This window comes from Ranitomeya variabilis, chromosome 5 (genome assembly GCF_051348905.1).
Source record: "Ranitomeya variabilis isolate aRanVar5 chromosome 5, aRanVar5.hap1, whole genome shotgun sequence".
In the NCBI taxonomy this organism is placed as follows: domain Eukaryota; kingdom Metazoa; phylum Chordata; class Amphibia; order Anura; family Dendrobatidae; genus Ranitomeya; species Ranitomeya variabilis.
The window spans coordinates 52,040,695-52,063,020 of record NC_135236.1 but is presented as its reverse complement, the minus strand read 5'-3'; the positions used below and the strand labels follow the sequence as shown (position 1 = coordinate 52,063,020).

Sequence of the window (22,326 nt, the reverse complement as noted above, 5' to 3'; positions counted from 1 at the left end):
CTATACTAGACATGTGGAACTTTTTATAAATCGCACAATGATGTATTGAATATCAATAAACAGAACAATTCAGTAAATGTGATTTATTTCCATTAGAAGCTGATAATCTGCACATCAGAGGTCACGTCGTCATCTCTGTAATCGTACTGGAGCCTGATCCACCGGCCATAATAACAAATAGTAAAGGATAAGGTTCTAAGAAATGTCAATAAATAAAATTATCCTGCACCCCCAGGTCCGATATAACCAGTTAGACTTATAAAATGCAGCATTTTCAGATTCGGCTCTTAAAAAGGAACACTCCTATAAAGACTTATACACAGCGGGGCAGATTTACTAATGGGCGGATGATAAAACCGTGTGATGCCCCGCCTCCTGGGATCACACACTGGGCAAAATGGGCAATCAGTTTTTCTTTTTAGTCTTCCTTGAAAATAGAGAAATAATATATAGGATTTTAACATTATGCTTTATCAAAATCTACCCATACAAACAAATTCTGGACATCTGTACAAAGTCCCAGGAAAATAAGAAAAGGCCCCAATACACACCCACCCACACACAGTAGTAGCTGTGATCCACGGAGTCCAAAGCTACCTACAGGTACTCTATAAACACATACAGGCATAATACAGGGGGCATTCTAATTAGGAGTCCAGGCGGCATATAGGGCTGTCGTACACCATCTGCAGATTAACCTTATGTCCAACCAGTTCTCTGATGTTATTAATGCCATATTTTATCATTGTCGGCCTGGAAGGGAAAAAAAAGAAATAAATAATCAGGTTTATTTAGTGGAGATGTAGATAACGTACACAATGGGATATAAACATTTTCAAACATTTTTAATTGCTGCAAATTGGCATTCAAAAATTTCACAGTGTAAGTATGGTCAATTAGAGTCTATTGTCATGTATTCACCGCTGACCTCTAATATAAATATAAAATACAACTTTTATTAAATACCTCTAAAATAATACAAACAAATACCCAATTGTGAATACACACCAGCACCAGATTATAAAATATATAATACAGAGGCACCCAGGGGAGTGCCTGTCCCTATATATTGCCTGTCTCACCCTGCCTGACAGCGGAGGTTGGCACCCTATGTCCTGCGCTATGGCGCCCCCACTCGACGGCGGCTCTCCCTGTCTGCCCTATTATGCCCAATCGTGGCAGGGGAGTGAAAAAAGATGCCTAAAAGGGTGAGAAAGATAGTACTAGGGGAATATGCCGTTAGCTTATGGGTCCTGTGATAAAGCTAGCTAATACTGGTCTAATTACTAGGCTAGCTATATTCTGTTCTCTAGAACTCTACATACATTAGTGAGCTTCTGTATATTTGTTAATGTTGATGCTTGTCGTACTGAAGAGTCTTCTTGTATTGATCTCTAACTGCTTAATAAATACGCAGAGGCTAAATAGATATCATAATAAGAACCTATTGTCTATAAGTAGACGAAAAGTAGAGTAGAAAATAGTTAGAACAATATCTTCTCTTATTCTATCAGATATAAATGCCAATGTGGATACACCATATCCCAACCTAACTGTTCCATGGTAAAGGTTGTCCAAACATTTGACACTTGATAGTGTCAGCAGTTATCAATAGGATTATAGTGGCATATTAAATATTGCCATGCAGTACACAAGCTAGAAAACCCCTAGGCATAGTAAAATATACACAGAGACACAGCATATTCATATTACCATGGAACAGTTAGGTTGGGATATGGTGTATCCACATTGGCATTTATATCTGATAGAATAAGAGAAGATATTGTTCTAACTATTTTCTACTCTACTTTTCGTAAAATAATAAATAAAAATAAAAAATATTATTAATTGTGTAAGCAGATCAGCATGGATTTTCCGTCGTCAGCACTACAGGCGGTATGTAACGGCACCTCTTGTCTTTCTATGCTGCAGTATTTTGGATTGTGGCCCCAGCCATAATAAATGGGATTATTACAGGACGTTTTAAAACAAAACACATTTGTAAAGCTTCTCCTAATCCAGACATTAACAACACGGTCAGAAATGAGCACTGACTATATAAATTATGAGGTACGGTATTATTTATGAAGGGGTTTGACAAGAATCAGTGCAGAAACCCAAAACGGTGCAAGTATACCCTGAGCCCGACCGCATAACAGCCCACATATATAAATCCCATTACCCCCCCCAGATGGAGCTCAAGACAGGGTCACGTGATGATAAAACCATGTTTACGTATACGGAGGTGAAGCATATGGCGGTAGACGGGAAACATTAACACTAACGGGATTAACAAGGGAACGGCTAAAGACTGACGAGGCAATCAGACCGCGGGTAATCCGTCCGGCCGTCTGCGGTAGGTCAAGCAATTACACTACCAACGTCATTACTGCCATTATTGACCCCTACTTACCTCTCCAGCGACAGACCCCAGGCGATGACAGACACGTCCTCAGGTAGACCCATAGGAAGGAGCATTTCTGGACGGAAAACTCCAGAGTTCCCAACTTCCACCCATTTCTTCAAACCTGCAACAAAATATTATATTTCTAGTAAGATGCAAACCGGACAATCCCGTATTGATCCCGATATATACGTGAGACATCGTAAACAGATTATCTGTGGACCTGTGACACGATCCTCCTTTCATTAGGGTCTCTCTATAATGCCTATTGGCCCAAGAGGCGAGACTTGCAAAATCGAATCCAGCTTGCTGCTGTAATCTGCGGTGGATTTTAGCTGTGCAAATGTGTAGCTAAAATCCGCAACAATTCCAACCCATATACGGTATTATTTACCCATACGGACCTCCTAGATAATTTGTTTTCCTATTATATTGTTCCTTTAAAGATCCCAACCTATAACATTAGGTGCATTATTACTGTTTTGAATCTTCCGCCATTTTCAAGAACTCTGCTTGCATTTAGTGAATGGAAACAGCCTGTGTACTGCAGCTGCCCCAGATCTGGATAAAGCCCCGTAATGACTTCATGTCCGAGCTGCTGTGTTGAATTCATGATCCCGGCGCTTACACATGTTATTTCCTGTGGGCGGCTTAGTAAGGGGTCTAATCCTCCAATTACAGATGAGGAGCACAGCGAGCATATTGCCTGGAAAGCGTACGGCACGTGCGGTGTAATCCTGGGGATGAGTTACACATGTGCTCATATAATATACACCCGGGAACATGCAGTAATAGATAAAAGAGAGAGCCATCTAATCCTTATTACACACCTCAGCTGCTGCAGAACATCTCACTAAAGAATAATAGAAAAAATAAGTGCATTGTGAAATTGTGCAGCGGCAGATGTGTGCACTGCAAGGTTTTGCATCGTCACTTGCAGAAGCATAAGTCCCGAAGCTGAGAGCAGCGGGGAGCATGCCACAGCAACATATTATCTATTTTTGAGTTCAACACAGTGTATATATGTCATGTTTTCATTTACTGGAATCTGACCTTCATGATAGCTGAAGACTTCCATGCTGGGCTCTGTGTAAGGATTATATGCAGGCTTGAAACGCAATTTAGTGATTCCTGGAAGAAAACTGCAGTTAGTCTCTGACACTGATAAGCAAAAATATTTCCACAAATGTGTCAGATTACGAGAGATGTAAAAAACATCTTGTACATAGGAGCAGTATTATAGTACCGTATTTTCCGGCGTATAAGACGACTGGGCGTATAAGACGACCCCCCAACTTTACCAGTTAAAATATAAAATCTTCTTAAAAGTCGGGGGTCTTCTTATACACCCTATGTCGTCTTATAGGGCCGGTGAATATGTGCCTTTTGGGGGGGGGGGGGGGGGAGTGATCCTGATGACGTGGGGGCGTCTCACAGGAAAGTGAGTATCCCCCATTACCTTATCGTAGCGGTGCAGCGTGGGGGTCTCAGTGCTGGGAGTGGCGGCGGCGGCTGCTGTGCTCTGGTGCGGCGGCTGCTGTGCTCTGGTGCGGCGGCTCCTCTTCTGTGTGGGGCCTCTGTGCTGTGCGGTGGCGGTGGCGGCGGCATATCTTTATCAAGTTGGGGCTCCTCCGGCATCTCCTTAGCCCTGGAGGCCCCGCCGCAACTCCATGAGTGCAATGCAGCGGCCATTTTCCCGGAGGCAGCTCAATAGGTGCGATGCGGTGGCCTCCGGGAAAATGGCCGCTGCTCAGATTCAGATCTCGTCCCGAAATCTCGGGACACGAGATCTGAATCTGAGCAGCGGCCATTTTCCCGGAGGCCACCACATTGCACCGATGGAGTTGCGGCGGGGCCTCCAGGGCTAAGGAGATGCCGGAGGAGCCCCAACTGGATAAAGATACGCCGCTGCCGCCGCCACCTCACAGCACAGAGGCCCCACACAGAAGAGGAGCCGCCGCACCAGAACACAGCAGCCGCCGCCGCTCCCAGCACTGACACCCCCACGCTGCACCGCTAGGATAAGGTAATGGGGATTACTCACTTTCCTGTGAGACGCCCCCTCGTCATCAGGATCACTCCCCCTCCCCACCCACCATATACACCGGCGTACAAGTCGATTCCCGGCGTATAAGACGACCCCCGACTTTTAAGAAGATTTTCGGGGGTTAAAAAGTCGTCTTATACGCCGGAAAATACGGTAGTTATATTCTTGTACATAGGGGGCAGTATTATAGTAGTTATATTCTTGTACATAGGGGGCAGTATTATAGTAGTTATATTCTTGTACATAGGAGCAGTATTATAGTAGTTATATTCTTGTACATAGGGGCAGTATTATAGCAGTGATATTCTTGTACATAAGAGCAGTATTATAGTAGTTATATTCTTGTACATAGGGGGCAATATTATAGTAGTTATGTTCTTGTACATAGGGGCAGTATTATAGTAGTTATATTCTTGTACATAGGGGCAGTATTATAGTAGTTATATTCTTGTACATAGGGGCAGTATTATAGCAGTTATATTCTTGTACATAGGGGCAGTATTATAGTAGTTATATTCTTGTACATAGGGGCAGTATTATAGTAGTTATATTCTTGTACATAGGAGCAGTATTATAGTAGTTATATTCTTTTACATAGGAGCAGTACTATAGTAGTTATATTCTTGCACATAGGAGCAGTATTATAGTAGTTATATTCTTGTACATAGGGGCAGTATTATAGTAGTTATATTCTTGTACATAGGGGCAGTATTATAGTAGTTATATTCTTGTACATAGGAGCAGTATTATAGTAGTTATATTCTTGTACATAGGGACAGTATTATAGTAGTTATATTCTTGTACATAGGAGCAGTATTATAGTAATTAAATTCTTGTACATAGGGGCAGTATTATAGTAGTTATATTCTTGTACATAGGGGCAGTATTATAGTAGTTATATTCTTGTACATAGGAGCAGTATTATAGTAATTAAATTCTTGTACATAGGGGCAGTATTATAGTAGTTATATTCTTGTACATAGGGGCAGTATTATAGTAGTTATATTCTTGTACATAGGGGCAGTATTATAGTAGTTATATTCTTGTACATAGGTGCAGTATTATAGTAGTTATATTCTTGTACATAGGGGCAGTATTATAGTAGTTATATTCTTGTACATAGGAGCAGTATTATAGTAGTTATATTCTTGTACATAGGAGCAGTATTATAGTAATTAAATTCTTGTACATAGGGGCAGTATTATAGTAGTTAGTTATATTCTTGTACATAGGGGCAGTATTATAGTAGTTAAATTCTTGTACATAGGGGCAGTATTATAGTAGTTATATTCTTGTACATAGGGGCAGTATCATAGTAGTTATATTCTTGTACATAGGGGCAGTATTATAGTAGTTATATTCTTGTACATAGGGACAGTATTATAGTAGTTATATTCTTGTACATAGGAGCAGTATTATAGTAGTTACATTCTTGTACATAGGGGCAGTATTATAGTAGTTATATTCTTGTACATAGGAGCAGTATTATAGTAGTTATATTCTTGTACATAGGAGCAGTATTATAGTAGTTATAGTCTTGTACATAGGAGCAGTATTATAGCAGTTATATTCTTGTACATAGGGGCAGTATTATAGTAGTTATATTCTTGTACATAGGAGCAGTATTATAGCAGTTATATTCTTGTACATAGGGACAGTATTATAGTAGTTATATTCTTGTACATAGGAGCAGTATTATAGTAGTTATATTCTTGTACATAGGGGCAGTATTATAGTAGTTATATTCTTGTACATAGGAGCAGTATTATAGTAGTTATATTCTTGTACATAGGAGCAGTATTATAGTAGTTATAGTCTTGTACATAGGAGCAGTATTATAGCAGTTATATTCTTGTACATAGGGGCAGTATTATAGTAGTTATATTCTTGTACATAGGAGCAGTATTATAGTAGTTATATTCTTGTACATAGGAGCAGTATTATAGTAGTTATATTCTTGTACATAGGAGCAGTATTATAGTAGTTATATTCTTGTACATAGGGGCAGTATTATAGTAGTTATATTCTTGTACATAGGGGGCAGTATTATAGTAGTTATATTCTTGTACATAGGGGCAGTATTATAGCAGTTATATTCTTGTACATAGGGGCAGTATTATAGTAGTTATATTCTTGTACATAGGGGCAGTATTATAGCAGTTATATTCTTGCACATAAGGGGCAGTATTATAGTAGTTATATTTTGTACATAGGAGCAGTATTATAGTAGTTATATTCTTGTACATAGGAGCAGTATTATAGCAGTTATATTCTTGTACATAGGGGCAGTATTATAGTAGTTGTATTTCTGTACGTGAGGGGGGGGAGCAGTATTATAGTAGTTATATTCTTGTACATAGGAGCAGTATTATAGTAGTTATATTCTTGTACATAGGAGTAGTATTATAGTAGTTATATTCTTGTACATAGGAGCAGTATTATAGTAGTTATATTCTTGTACATAGGGGCAGTATTATAGTAGTTATATTCTTGTACATAGGGGCAGTATCATAGTAGTTATATTCTTGTACATAGGGGCAGTATTATAGTAGTTATATTCTTGTACATAGGGACAGTATTATAGTAGTTATATTCTTGTACATAGGAGCATTATTATAGTAGTTATATTCTTGTACATAGGGGCAGTATTATAGTAGTTATATTCTTGTACATAGGAGCAGTATTATAGTAGTTATAGTCTTGTACATAGGAGCAGTATTATAGTAGTTATAGTCTTGTACATAGGAGCAGTATTATAGTAGTTATATTCTTGTACATAGGGGCAGTATTATAGTAGTTATATTCTTGTACATAGGAGCAGTATTATAGTAGTTATAGTCTTGTACATAGGAGCAGTATTATAGTAGTTATATTCTTGTACATAGGAGCAGTGTTATAGTAGTTATATTCTTGTACATAGGAGCAGTGTTATAGTAGTTATATTCTTGTACATAGGGGCAGTATTATAGTAGTTATATTCTTGTACATAGGGGGCAGTATTATAGTAGTTATATTCTTGTACATAGGGGGCAGTATTATAGTAGTTATATTCTTGTACATAGGGGCAGTATTATAGTAGTTATATTCTTGTACATAGGAGCAGTGTTATAGTAGTTATATTCTTGTACATAGGGGCAGTATTATAGTAGTTATATTCTTGTACATAGGGGGCAGTATTATAGTAGTTATATTCTTGTACATAGGGGGCAGTATTATAGTAGTTATATTCTTGTACATAGGGGCAGTATTATAGTAGTTATATTCTTGTACATAGGGGCAGTATTATAGCAGTTATATTCTTGTACATAGGGGCAGTATTATAGTAGTTGTATTTCTGTACGTGAGGGGGGGAGCAGTATTATAGTAGTTATATTCTTGTACATAGGAGCAGTATTATAGTAGTTATATTCTTGTACATAGGAGCAGTATTATAGTAGTTATATTCTTGTACATAGGGGCAGTATTATAGTAGTTGTATTTCTGTACGTGAGGGGGGGGAGTGCAGTATTATAGTAGTGTGATAAGACAACAAAGCAAATGTGTTTTGCTCGTAGTTTTCTGCATACCAAGTTTAGTGAAGAATTCCTTCAGGACACCCATGAGGTCTCCTAGGGTGAGTCCAACATCAGCCACTACACCTTCTATCTGGTGAAATTCCGCTAGATGGGTGGCATCCAGAGTTTCATTCCTGAATACTCTGTCAATGGAGAAGTATTTCACTGGTGTGAACTCCTTCTACATAACAGAGAAAGAAAAATATATTATAATCCAGACCCAAATCTGCCTTGTGCCAATGGAAGGGAGGGCCGCGTCGTACCCCAGACCACCAGTCACCCACAGCCCTGAACGTACCTGCTGAGCCAGTTTGTAAAGCATCCGAGCACTGACCGCTGTGGTGTGGGTCCGCAGGAGATTCTTCTTGGCCTCATTTATGCTCCAATCATATTTATACCTGCAAATGGTTGATTCGTTACATATGCATGACATCATAAAAAAAAAAAAAAAAAAAAAAAAAAAAAAAGATCTGCTCCTCCCACCAGAGGGTGACAGCCAAAAGGGAGGAGCTGTGTGACATTGAGTCCGTCTCTATATCACAATGACAGGAGAAAATACCCCAATCTCTCACCCTTGTGATCCATATCCTCCCTCAGAATGAACTTTTTTCACCCGTTCTAGATAATCCATGGGAAATTCTGACGCCATCGCTGGATCTGAAAGAAACAAAACTTTAACAAACTTCCTAGAAAAACAATGCTATACTGATGGGGAGCAGTCTATGGGATTGAGTGGCTGTGGCGCTTGTCAGCCACTGGGGTAAGAGTTGCAGCGCTCGATGGCTACCGGTGGGAGGGGGCAGGATTGGAGGACGTTTGAGGAAGGACCTGCTGCGTTCGTCGACTGCCGAGACAATGAGACTGGAGCAGATGCTGTGGCAGCGCTCCTGTCGGCTGCCAGGGAGAAAAGGCTTGAGCGGATGTTGCGGTGCTCGTCAGCTGCCGGGCGAGGAGAGTCGAGCGGATGCGGCGGCGCTCGTCAGCTGCCGGGAGAGGAGGCTGGAGCGGATGCTGCGGCAGCGCTCCCGTCGGCTGCCGGGGGAAGAAGGCTTGAGCAGATGTTGCGGCGGCGCTCGTCAGCTGCCGGGCGAGGAGGCTGGAGCGGATGCTGCAGCAGCGCTCGTCTGCTTCCAGGAGAGGAAACTGGAGCGGATGCTGCGACGGCGGCGCTCGTCGGTGCCCTCGTCGGCTGCCATGCGAGGAGTCTGGAGTGGATGCTGCGATGGCAGCGCTCGTCGGCTGCCTGGCGAGGAGGCTGGAGCGCATGCTGCGAAAACAGCGCTCGTCGGCTGCCAGGCGAGGAGGCTGGAGCGGATGCTGCACCGGCACTCGTCGGCTACGAGGGGAGGAGGCTGGAACGGATGCTGCGGCAGCGCTCCTGTCGGCTGCCGGGGGGAGAAGGCTTGAGCAGATGTTGCGGCGGCGCTCGTCAGCTGCCGGGCGAGGAGGCTGGAGCGGATGCTGCAGCGGCACTCGTCAGCTGGAGCTGCGGCGCTCAGAGACCCCCCGAGGGACTATGAGTATACATTTATCAGTCACAACACTTTGGTACGGACCCTGCAGGAAGAAGGTGTCGTGTTGATCTCTAGCCGGATGCTGCTGAGGCTGGAACAAGGCGTCGAAGTTCCAGAAGGAGCTCTCTATGAAGTTATTGGTCGGCATCTCTGTAAATCTGGTAGAAAAAAATAGCATGGAGTCTCTGAACGCACAGAATAACCGTGATGAACGCTCCAGGGGGGCATGCAGGACTCTTACCCCATCTCTAAGAAGATCTGTCTAAACTGTGTGCGGACTTTCATCAGCGGGTGCAGGTGCCCACATTCGGGCATCACTCCCAACGCGTTGAAGTTGTAGGCCTTAAATTTCTTGTCTCTCCAAGAACCGCTGCAAAACCAGGAAACCAGGAAAGCATGAGGAAGGTAAGTGGGGGGGGAGGGAGATGCAGCTTCAGGAGTCCATCCATGGAGGACCATGATGCATTGCACTGACCTGGAGATCATTTCTGGAGTCAGGTCCGTCTCCTGTTTGGTAATACTCGTGCTGAAGCCATTACCCTTCGTTACCCAGTAGGTTTTAACAGTCCTGGAAAGAGATTAAAAAAAAAAGTGTATAAATTATCGTCGGGTCATCACATTAATTATAGTGAGATCAATAAAAAAACAACACCTGACTGTAACCAAAGCACAACAAGGTCCAGTGCGCAAAGAAGTTAGTTTTTACTTTTAGACAGGTGTATAGATCTCCTCCAGACTTATTTTCTGTCACTCCACCATGCTTTATACTGCAGTACTGCTTACTTAGATCCGCAGCAGCATCCAAGTATGGGGTCAGTGGAAAGTTCATACACAGAGATTAATCATTTACTGGCAATAGTGGAAAGTCCAATACTGCCCCCTTGCGTACAAACTACAGAATACAGACCTACTCATGGATACAAGATGTCTGGTTATAGTTCTACAATCTGGTTTCCGCCCCCATCACTCAACTGAGACTGCCCTGACCAAAATCACTAACGACCTACTTACCGCCAAAGCTAACGGACAATACTCTGTACTCCTCCTTCTAGACCTGTCCTCTGCTTTCGACAGTTGACCACTGCCTCCTACTACAGATCCTCTCCTCGTTTGGCATCAAAGACCTCACCCTATCCTGGATCTCCTCGTACCTTTCCAACCGCACATTCAGCGTCTCCCACTCCCACACTACCTCCTCATCCCACCCTCTCTCTGTTGGAGTCCCCCAAGGCTCTGTTCTAGGACCCCTACTCTTCTCAATATATACACTTGGCCTGGGACAACTCAAAGTCTCATGGTTTCAAGTACCACCTGTATGCTGAAGACACTCAGATCTACCTTTCTGGCCCAGACGTCACCGCTCTGCTGTCCAGAATCCCAGAGTGCTTATCAGCTATATCTTCCTTCTCCTCTCGCTTCCTCCAACTCAATGTGGACAAATCTGAACTCATCATCTTTCCTCCATTCCATAGATCTTCTTTACCTGACCTATCTATCGCAATTAACGACATCACGCTTTCCCCTGTACCGGAAGTCTGCTACCTCGGAGTAACCTTCGATTCTGCCCTGTCCTTCAAACCGCACATCCAAGTTCTCTCCACCTCCTGTTGCCTCCAGCTCAAAAATATTTCCAGAATCCGTCCTTTCCTCAACCGCCAATCTACTAAAATGCTTGTACATGCCCTCATCATCTCCCGCCTTGACTACTGCAACATCCTTTTCTGTGGCCTCCCTGGTAACACCATTGCACCTCTCCAGTCCGTCCTTAACTCTGCTGCCCGACTAATTAATCTCTCTCCTCGCTACTCCTCCGCTTCCCCCCTCTGCAAATCTCTTCACTGGCTCCCATTCCCTCAGCGTATCCAGTTCAAATTACTAATTACTGACCTACAAAGCCATCCATAACCTGTCTCCTCCATATATCTCTGAACTAATCTCCCGATATCTTCCCTCACGTAATGTCCGGTCCTCCCAAGACCTCCTTTTCTCCTCCACACTTATTCGCTCCTCACACAACCGCCTCCAAGACTTCTCCAGAATATCCCCATCCTCTGGAATTCTCTGCCCAAACACGTCCGACTATCAACCACATTCAGATCCTTCAGACGGAACCTGAAAACCCACCTCTTCAGGAAAGTCTACAGCCTATACTGACCACGCTGCCTCCTCATCACTACCGAAGCAACCGCCTCACCAACACCGGAGCTCCTGCAACCCTCAACCTACTGTCTCCTACCCCACAATCCTGTAGAATGTAAGCCCGCAAGGGCAGGGTCCTCGTCCCTCTGTATCAGTCTGTCATTGTTAGTTTGTTTACTTTAAGTGATATCTGTAACTTGTATGTAACCCATTCTCATGTACAGCACCATGGAATCAATGGTGCTATATAAATATTATTATTATTACTATTATTAATAATAATAACCAAACACCACCGTTAACAAGAGGCACCACTAACCAAACACCACCATTAACAAGAGGCACCACTAACCAAACACCACCATTAACAAGAGGCACCACTAACCAAACACCACCATTAACAAGAGGCACCACTAACCAAACAGCACCATTAACAAGAGGCACCACTAACCAAACACCACCATTAACAAGAGGCACCACTAACCAAACACCACCATGAAGACCAAGGAGATTGTTGAGAAGAACAAGTCAGGGTTGGGTTATAAAAAAATATCCCAATCTCTGATGATCCCCCAGAGCACCATCAAATCCATTATCATTAACCACTTCATGACCGTGGGATTTTCCGTTTTTCCGTATTCGTTTTTCACTCCCCTCCTTCCCAGAGCCATAACTTTTTTATTTTTCTGTCAATTTGGCCATGTGAGGGCTTATTTTTTGCGGGACGAGTTGTACTTTTGCACGACATCATTGGTTTTACCATGTCGTGTACTAGAAAACGAGAAAAAAATTCCAAGTGCGGTGAAATTGCAAAAAAAGTGCAATCCCACACTTGTTTTTTGTTTGGCTTTTTTGCTAGGTTCACTAAATGCTAAAACTGACCTGCCATTGTGATTCTTCAGGTCAGTACGAGTTCATAGACACCTAACATGTCTAGGTTATTTTTTACCTAAGTGGTGAAAAAAAATTCCAAACTTTGCTAAAAAAAAACAAAAAAAAAAATGCGCCATTTTCCGATACTCGTAGCGTCTCCATTTTTCATGATCTGGGGTCGGGTGAGGGCTTATTTTTTGCGTGCCGAGCTGGCGTTTTTAATGATACCATTTTGGTGCAGATATGATCTTTTGATCGCCCGTTATTGCATTTTAATGCAATGTCACGGCGACCAAAAAACCGTAATTTTGGTGTTTCTGATTTTTTTCTCATTACGCCGTTTAGCGATCAGGTTAATGCATTTTTTTTTATTGCTAGACCGGGCGATTCTGAACGCGGCGATACCAAATATGTGTAGGTTTGATTTTTTTCTTATTGATTTTTTTTTGATTGGGACGAAAGGGGGGTGATTTAAACTTAAGTTTTTTTTTATTTTTTTCACATTTTTTTTAACTTTTTTTTTTTTTTTTACTTTTGCCATGCTTCAATAGCCTCCATGGGAGGCTAATATTATATAACAAGGAAAAGCGGAGTCCATGTCCAAAATGAGTAACATTGTACTTTATTTATTTTACAAAAAATTGCCAATAAATTACCAAAAAACATATAACAATTACAACAGGATAAAACTCAGGGTAGTCACAAGATAGGAGGTAGCACAGACATAAACCGGTGCAGCACACAGACTGGTGCAGTTTACAAAAAAATCACCTGCATAGTATCACAAAGGTATGGAACCGGGGGACAAGAGGAACGGTATAAATCAATCTCCTGAGCCCTGTACACTGACTCATATCATGGTAATGTTATCAAAACCCCCCCCCTCCCCGGATCCTTACCAGCACACTAGCACCAGACCTGGACCGCACCGCTGCCCCAACGCGCGTTTCGCGTCGGCTTCTTCGGGGGGCGGTGCTGCTGACTGTAAATCGCTATGTTTTATATGGTCCCCAAAATACGTTATAGCGTCCACCTGTTGCGGCGCATATCCTGTGTCGACCAGCCAGGAACTGCATTACGGGCTGGCATCCAAGATGGCGATGCGGTTCAGCAGTGCCGCCCGTATGACCTCACTGAACCGCAAGCGTCATCAAGCGGAGCCTCCCACAATGCCCCGGGACATGGACGCCACCCGGGCATGCGCACGGAGGATCACAATAACCCACGTATTTATAGATTAAGAATCGGTATATTTCGCTATCGCCACTAAGGAAAAGGGACCATAAAGAAAAAGGAGGGGGAACTAAGAAATGATAAACAAAAGTAAATAGTGCTGTAGTTACCAGAAAAGACGTGCCAGTATCATATAAAGTAAAAGAAAGAAAAAAAGGGGGGGGTGACAGATACATATGTGAAGCATATTCAGTGAAAAAATATATCAGAAACAATAATTAAAAGGCAGCGACACTGTTGCCAGTGACAGTGACAAATTAATCTAATTATATATATGTGAACATAGTGAGAAATAATTAAAAAATAAAATGTAAAACGGCGTCCAACTTCTTTCTTTTTCCAGGGTGTTTCATAAGCAGCGGAATATACAGATGACCCAAGTTTGAGAGAGAAGAGGCACCGGACGTCCCAACATGATCGACAGGAGACCAGGCCAGGCCATTTACAGTGAAGGGGCCACAACATAGCGACGTACCCTAATAAAAGGTAACTACAAAAATACACAATTAAAACCATATACTGACACACACAGCAACACAAACAAAAAGTTAAAAACATATATAGAAAAAAACTGGAGAGCAATTATAAAAAGTACAACACATGTCGTATATTACGCAACGTGTACGTGCAAGCTTGTCTACATCGGACTAACATCAAGAGAATTACGTGTTCGCATACGCGAGCATGTACGAGATATAATAGCAGCACGAGATGTTGAAGATGTAGACAGTTTGAAACCGATTCCAAAACACTTTCGGAAACACCATAAGTGTAATCCTAAAGACCTAAAGGCATGGGGTATTGAGAGGATTCGTGTTGGAATAAGAGGAGGTGATGCCAAACAAAAATTGGCCCAGAGAGAGAGTGCCGCTGGATTGCGGTACTGAATACTTTAGCTCCTGCTGGCCTAAATGAAAGTTTGAGCTTTAGCTCCTTTTTATAATTGCTCTCCAGTTTTTTTCTATATATGTTTTTAACTTTTTGTTTGTGTTGCTGTGTGTGTCAGTATATGGTTTTAATTGTGTATTTTTGTATTTTTGATTTTTGTAGTTACCTTTTATTAGGGTACGTCGCTATGTTGTGGCCCCTTCACTGTAAATGGCCTGGCCTCTGGTCTCCTGTCGATCATGTTGGGACGTCCGGTGCCTCTTCTCTCTCAAACTTGGGTCATCTGTATATTCCGCTGCTTATGAAACACCCTGGAAAAAGAAAGAAGTTGGACGCCGTTTTACATTTTATTTTTTAATTATTTCTCACTATGTTCACATATATATAATTAGATTAATTTGTCACTGTCACTGGCAACAGTGTCGCTGCCTTTTAATTATTGTTTCTGATATATTTTTTCACTGAATATGCTTCACATATGTATCTGTCACCCCCCCTTTTTTTCCTTTCTTTTACTTTATATGATACTGGCACGTCTTTTCTGGTAACTACAGCACTATTTACTTTTGTTTATCATTTCTTAGTTCCCCCTCCTTTTTCTTTATGGTCCCTTTTCCTTAGTGGCGATAGCGAATATACCGATTCTTAATCTATAAATACGTGGGTTATTGTGATCCTCCGTGCGCATGCCCGGGTGGCGTCCATGTCCCGGGGCATTGTGGGAGGCTCCGCTTGATGACGCTTGCGGTTCAGTGAGGTCATACGGGCGGCACTGCTGAACCGCATCGCCATCTTGGATGCCAGCCCGTAATGCAGTTCCTGGCCGGTCGACACAGGATATGCGCCGCAACAGGTGGACGCTATAACGTATTTTGGGGACCATATAAAACATAGCGATTTACAGTCAGCAGCACCGCCCCCCCGAAGAAGCCGACGCGAAACGCGCGTTGGGGCAGCGGTGCGGTCCAGGTCTGGTGCTAGTGTGCTGGTAAGGATCCGGGGAGGGGGGGTTTTTGATAACATTACCATGATATGAGTCAGTGTACAGGGCTCAGGAGATTGATTTATACCGTTCCTCTTGTCCCCCGGTTCCATACCTTTGTGATACTCTGCAGGTGATTTTTTTGTAAACTGCACCAGTCTGTGTGCTGCACCGGTTTATGTCTGTGCTACCTCCTATCTTGTGACTACCCTGAGTTTTATCCTGTTGTAATTGTTATATGTTTTTTGGTAATTTATTGGCAATTTTTTGTAAAATAAATAAAGTACAATGTTACTCATTTTGGACATGGACTCCGCCTTTCCTTGTTATATAATATTGGTTTTAGGAGTGTCCTTTTTGTAATTAATACATCTTCCTGATAGACTCCCCCACTGTGGCTGTGAGTATGTGGAGGCATGTCATTTTGTTTTCTTCCGTTTTGGGTTTTATTTATTATCCATGGGAGGCTAGAAGCTGGCACAACTCGATCGCCGCTGCTACATAACAGCGATCATCAGATCGCTGCTATGCAGCAGAAAATCAGGTGTGCTGTGAGCGCCGACCACAGGGTGGCGCTCACAGCTACCGGCGATCAGTAACCATAGAGGTCTCAAGGACCTCTATGGTTACAATACTAAAGCATCGCCGACCCCCGATCATGTGACGGGGGTCGGCGATGACGTCATTTCCGGCCGCCCGGCCGGATGCGGTAATTAAATGCCGCTGTCTGCGTTTGACAGCGGCATTTAACTAGTTAATAGAGGCGGGTGAATCGCGATTTCACCCGCCGCTATTGCGGGCACATGTCAGCTGTTCAAAACAGCTGACATGTCCCGGCTTTGATGCAGGCTCACCGCGGAGCCCTGCATCAAAGTAGGGGAGCTGACCTCGGACGTACTATCCCGTCCGACGTCAGGAAGGGGTTAAATTGAAAGAAGATCGTACTCCAACAAAACCTGCCAAGAGATGGCCACCCACCAAAACTCTCAGCCTGGGCAAGGAGGGCATTAATCAGAGAGGCAGCACAGAGACCAAAGGTAACCCTGAAGGAGCTGCAGAGTTCCCAAGCAGAGACTGGAGCATCTGTCCATACGACCACAATAACCCGTACACTCCATAAAAGGTGGCTTTTATGGAAGAGCGGGTAGAAAAAAAGCCTTTACTTACATATTACAATCGTAAGATTCGATTTGAGTTTGCCAAAAAAAAAAAACACATGGGAGACTCACCAAATGTATGGAGGAAGATGCTGTGGTCAGATGAGACCAAAATTGAACATTTCGGCCACCAAGGTAAACGCTATGTCTGGCGCCAAACCAACACAGCTCATCACCCCAAGAACACCATCCACACAGTAAAACATGGTGGTGGCAGCTGTGGGGATGGTTTTTGGCAGCTGGGACAGGAAAAATGGTCCGAGTTGAGGGGGAAGATGGATGGTGTGAAATACAGGGATATTCTTGAGCAAAACCTGGTTTAATCTGTCAGTTCACTTTCCAACAAGAAAATGACCCAAAGCATACTGCTAAAGCAACACTCAAGTGGTTTAAAGGGAACCCGTCAGCAGGATTGTGCTCAGCAACCTACAGACAGTGTCAGGCTGGTGCTGTTATACTGATTACAATGATGCCTGGTGATGAAATCCATCTTCAGGTTGTTGAATCTTTATTTTCAGTTTTGAGTTAATGATCTGCTCGTGCTCCGGGGCGGCCTGTGGGGGTCTTCATGGGGTGCTCTGATTAAGTATTCATCTATATGGCTTCTGACAGGTCACTAATCCCTGCTGACAGGTTCCCTTTAAGGGGAAACGAGTAAATGTTTTGGAGCGGCCGAGTCACAGCCCGGACCTTAATCCACTCTAGAATCTGTGGTCAGACTTGAAGATTCCTGATCACCAGAGGAAACCATCTAACCTGAAGGATCTGGAGCAGTTTTGTCTTGAGGAATGGGCAAAAATCCCAGTGGCCAGATGTGGAAAGTTCAGAGAGACTTATCCAAAGTGACATGTATCTGTAATTTCCACAAAAGGAGGCTCTACAAAGTACCGACTTTAGGGGGGTGAATAGTTATCCTCACTGACGTTTTCAGTTATTTGCTTCACAATAAAAAGAAAACCAAAATGTTCACAGTTGTCGTCATGAACTGATGCAAAGCCTCAAAAGAAAACAAAACAGTTAAATTTCAGGTTGTGAGGTAAAACGCCAAAAATGCCAAGGATGTGAATACTTTCACAAGCCGTTGAAGATCTACTTGATGTTCTCCAACCAGAATGAGTTGTTGCTGTGACACAAATCTGCTCTCTGAGCACCAACTTCCTGGTGAGCTACTGAAAAAAGCTGAGCTGCAGTGTAAAGCATGGAAGACGGACAAAAAGATGAAAAGCCTGAAGCCGTAGCTGAAATGGGAATAGATGGAGCAGAGCTGTACATCCATTACCTGCCGAGGGCGGTCTCACAGTAATGGCCGCCGCTCCGGGCACTTACACTTCATTAAGGAGCTTCCTCTTCTTCAGCTCGCTCTTGTCCCTCTCGTTCACACCGTCAGACTTTCCTTGCAAGATGAGCTGCAGATTTTCCTTAACCGTGTCCTCTACAGAATCTACCTGGAAAGGCAGAGAACAGGATTAGTGGATTAGTAGTGCCGCCATGTTATGCCATACTTGGAGAGATGACCTGATTGTCTGCAGTGGTCACATGTCCCTATGTTGTTGTCTAAGTGGACGCCCCTTTAAGGGGGTTAAAGGGTTCATCCTATTCCACATCGAGCAGAGCAGGTAACATTACGTCTGCTGACTCCCAGGTGAGGCAGTGAGGGGAGCAGGACCACCCCTGAACACAGGGGAGCAGGACCACCCCTTTAATAACCATTGCTATAGATATGCATTACACACAACTCCAGGAAATGATAAATGATGAGACTCACCGTCCTGAACACACGGGGGCCGCCCTCTGCCCCTTTATCCAGCCGGACCCAGCGATTGGACATGGCCTTACTGAAGCCCACCTTGGCGATGGGGAGTTTCTGTTGGGAACACACAAGACGGAGGAGCTCAGGTGCGAATCGCAGGGACTTTCTCTATGCCAGACAGTCTGGACCCGCCCACTGGACTCTTTAGACTTTATTTGTAAGCACTGCTATCCTACGGACTGCTTCCCTCGCACTGTATATTCAGGGGGCTCCACACTCACCATCAGCTCACTCTGCAGAACACCATCGTTGGGTAAGCTCTGGAACACCCGGACCTCGTGACTGCCATTGTCAGCGATCTCCTGCCCTTCGGGGCTCAGCTCCCACTTCTTGCTGGATCTCTGCTGCGCCTCGATAATCTGGAGGGACAGAGACGACATGAGATGACCAGATGGAACGCAGATCAGTCTGCCCAATACCTCACCCCTGTCCCCAAATAGGGACTCAGTCGCAGGGGCCCGCCGACACCAGAAGACTTCAACAGGACGTGACTCCTCAGACCCACATCCAGCTGAAGTGTATCACTGTGCAGAGACCCATTATACACTATGGTGGACTACGGGGCCACACATTATATACTATGGTGGACTACGGGGCCGCGCATTATACATTATGTTGGCCTATGAGCCGTGCATTATATTATATGGAGGACTATGGGCAGTGCAGTTTATTATGTTATACGGAGGACGGACTATGGGGGGTGCGTTATGTTATACGAAGGACGGAATATGGGGGGTGCATTCTGTTATACGGAGGACAGACTATGGGGGTGCATTATGTTATACAGAGGACGGACTATGGGGGTGCGTTATGTTATACGGAGGACGGACTATGGGGGGTGCGTTATGTTATACGGAGGACGGACTATGGGGGTGCGTTATGTTATACGGAGGACGGACTATGGGGGGTGCGTTATGTTATACGGAGGACGGACTATGGGGGGTGCGTTATGTTATACGGAGGATGGACTATGGGGGTGCGTTATGTTATACGGAGGACGGACTATGGGGGGTGCGTTCTGTTATACGGAGGACGGAATATGGGGGGTGCGTTATGTTATACGGAGGACGGAATATGGGGGGTGCGTTATGTTATACGAAGGACGGAATATGGGGGGGGTGCATTCTGTTATACGGAGGACGGACTATGGGGGTGCGTTCTGTTACACGGAGGACGGACTATGGGGGTGCGTTCTGTTACACGGAGGACGGAATATGGGGGGGGTGCATTCTGTTATACGGAGGACGGACTATGGGGGTGCGTTCTGTTACACGGAGGACGGACTATGGGGGGTGCGTTATGTTACACGGAGGACGGACTATGGGGGGTGCCTTATACTTCTGTTTACGCCCCTGGAGATTATAATGTTTATTTTCTTCCATACACTGAGTAACAGCAGCAGGACAGGGGACAGATGCCACAACTGGCTCCACACCACTGCTCGCTGGTACAGGCTCTTTCTATGGCGCTCTGTGTGTTTTATTATCATGTACGGAAATAAAAACTAGTTTTAAAAACAAAATATTATAAGTTAACAAAAAATGTAATACAAAAAAAAACAACTGAATTAAAAATTGTTGCATTTCTTAAATGTTCAATCGCGATACAAATATATAAATAATTAAGCTGCTCAGTAAAAGAAATAAATACTAGAATAATAGAAGGTTCCAGATGGATAACGTCCCGCAGCCGCTTGCTGTCAGTGAATGGCGACACATTTCCTATGTAGAAGCTGCACAGGCCGGATAGTTCTCACAGCCCTGCATGCTGGGACTTGTAGTCCACAGCAGCCATATGTCTCCCATATATACACACTGCACTATTGCATCATCCGGGAAGTCTCACCTCTCCCAGGGACTGCAGACTCTTCACCGCACCCACCACTTGCTGGTGGTCCACTCCCAGAGCCCCCGCCAGCTCCAGGCTGTCCAGACCCCCGCAGTCTCCATCCCGCAGCTTCTGCAGCAGCAGCTCCGCTACTGTGTTATCAGCCATGCTGCCGGCTTCTCTGCTGCGCATGTGCCGGAAACGTCAACCAACGAATCCACAATGCTTTGCGAGTGTGCGCCATCTTGGTACTCCACGTTACGTGAAGCCTGGTGTCCGCCATCTTGCTCCTCTTTTCTACGTTTCCTAGCGGTGAAAGGAATAAACAGTGTGGTGTGCGCACAGCGCCCTCTGGCGGTGACCGTCTGCATAGCGAACAACACAAAGGATTTGTTGACTAGAGGAATCGGATGATCTCTGCTTGCTGTCACTAAATGAAATTGTTCTTGTTTTTGTATAAAAGCTAAAAAGAATAATAAAGTTTTTGGATCAGCACGAGTCGGAATTTTTCCCAGCAATATATCCATATACTTTGCCGCCACATATACATAGGAGGTGCACACGCTTGCACACCTCATAACTTTCAAAAAGAGGGACAGATTATATGGCGCACATACAGCTGCTAAGGACAATTTTAGGTCACCGAGTTACCGTTTCTCTCTACCTTGCCCACATAGAGAAAATGTTAGAAAGTTATGGACATCCCCTTTAAGGCTGTGGTCACACTACTAAACTCTTTCATTTATAGGAAAAGAACAATATAAAGCAGCTGGGGACGGACCATCATTAGGGCTCATATCCATCACTGTGAAAAAATAACGGTCTGATTTCTGTAAAGAAAAGTGGGACGTATGTGACGCAAGTTTCATCCAATCTTCATCCAATATTTCAGTACAATCCGATTTTGAACACCTAACATCTGATTGCAATGCGATTTTAACATGAGCTTTTACATAGAGCAGTTGTCTGTGTAATTTACATAGTTTTCCAAGGAAATATTCATCAATACACACACATATATATAGAGAGAGAGAGAGAGAGAGAGAGAGAGAGAGAGAGAAATTAGATAGATGTCCAGATAGATACAAAAGATATAAATATGTGAGTGAGATTTTTTTTATTACATAAATTCCTTTCGGGAAAAAAATTGTGTAAGATCTCCAGATTTTATTAACCAGCAGAGGGAAAGCGGACAGCTCGGGGCAGATTTTTATAGCCTCGGAAGAAGGTAATACCCATAGAGCTTCCCAGGCTATTAATATCAGCTCACAGCTGTATAATTAGCCTTTATTGGTTATTAGAATTGGGGACCCTAAAAAAGTTACGTAGGGTCCCCCTATAATTAATAACCAGCAAAGGCTAGGCAGACAGCTGAGGGCTGATAATAATAGGCTAGGAAAGGGGCCATGGATATTGGCCCCCTCCCAGACTAAAAGCATCAGCTCTCAGCTGCCCCAGAAAAGACACATCCATAAGATGTGCGAATCCTGGCACTTAGCCTCACTATTCCCACTTGCCCTGGTGTGGTGGCAAGTGGGGTGTTAGCTGGGGGGGTTTATGTCACCTTTTTATTGTCAGGTGACATCAAGCCCAGAGGTTAGTAAGAAAGAGGCGTCTATAAGACGCCCCTATTACTATCTCCATAGTGATATTATAAAAAAATACATCCTGAATAAAGTCCTTTACTTGAAATAATGACACAGACTCCTTTAATGAATCTACATTTACCAAAAAAACATATATATTCACGTCAACACCCAATTAACTGAAGCCAATGTCTCCTGTAACAGAATTAAAATAATAAACAACCATATTCCTCACCTGTTAGCTGAGAAGATAATAATCCATTTGTCCCCCGACGGGTCTAGCTCTGCTACATCTAGATGGCAGGTTGCTGC

At 43.7% G+C, this 22,326-nt stretch overlaps 1 protein-coding gene across 1 annotated transcript; it reads right to left on the bottom strand.

Annotated features, from left to right (window-relative positions):
- Window positions 1–68: 68 nt before the first annotated feature.
- On the bottom strand, window positions 69–20,665 carry FARSA (phenylalanyl-tRNA synthetase subunit alpha). Its single transcript, XM_077261954.1, has 13 exons — window positions 20,447–20,665; window positions 18,823–18,960; window positions 18,557–18,655; window positions 18,118–18,236; window positions 9,995–10,087; window positions 9,761–9,889; window positions 9,562–9,677; window positions 8,578–8,662; window positions 8,304–8,403; window positions 8,018–8,186; window positions 3,458–3,535; window positions 2,414–2,528; window positions 69–753 (listed from the first exon to the last, which is right to left on the bottom strand). Exons 1-13 carry the CDS (start codon window positions 20,618–20,620, stop codon window positions 648–650), a joined length of 1,521 nt encoding a protein of 506 aa, XP_077118069.1. The 5' UTR covers window positions 20,621–20,665; the 3' UTR covers window positions 69–647.
- Between the last annotated feature and the right edge of the window lie 1,661 nt (window positions 20,666–22,326).

Bases quoted from the DNA above. Each gene is read 5' to 3' on its own strand.
- FARSA (XM_077261954.1), bottom strand. From the start codon at position 20,620: ATGCGCAGCAGAGAAGCCGGCAGCATGGCTGATAACACAGTAGCGGAG. The intron at 8,663-9,561 runs GTCCGTACCAAA...TGTTTCTTTCAG, and splicing joins CGACACCTTCTTCCTGCAGG to ATCCAGCGATGGCGTCAGAA. The intron at 8,404-8,577 runs GTGAGAGATTGG...AACCATTTGCAG, and splicing joins GGAGGATATGGATCACAAGG to GTATAAATATGATTGGAGCA.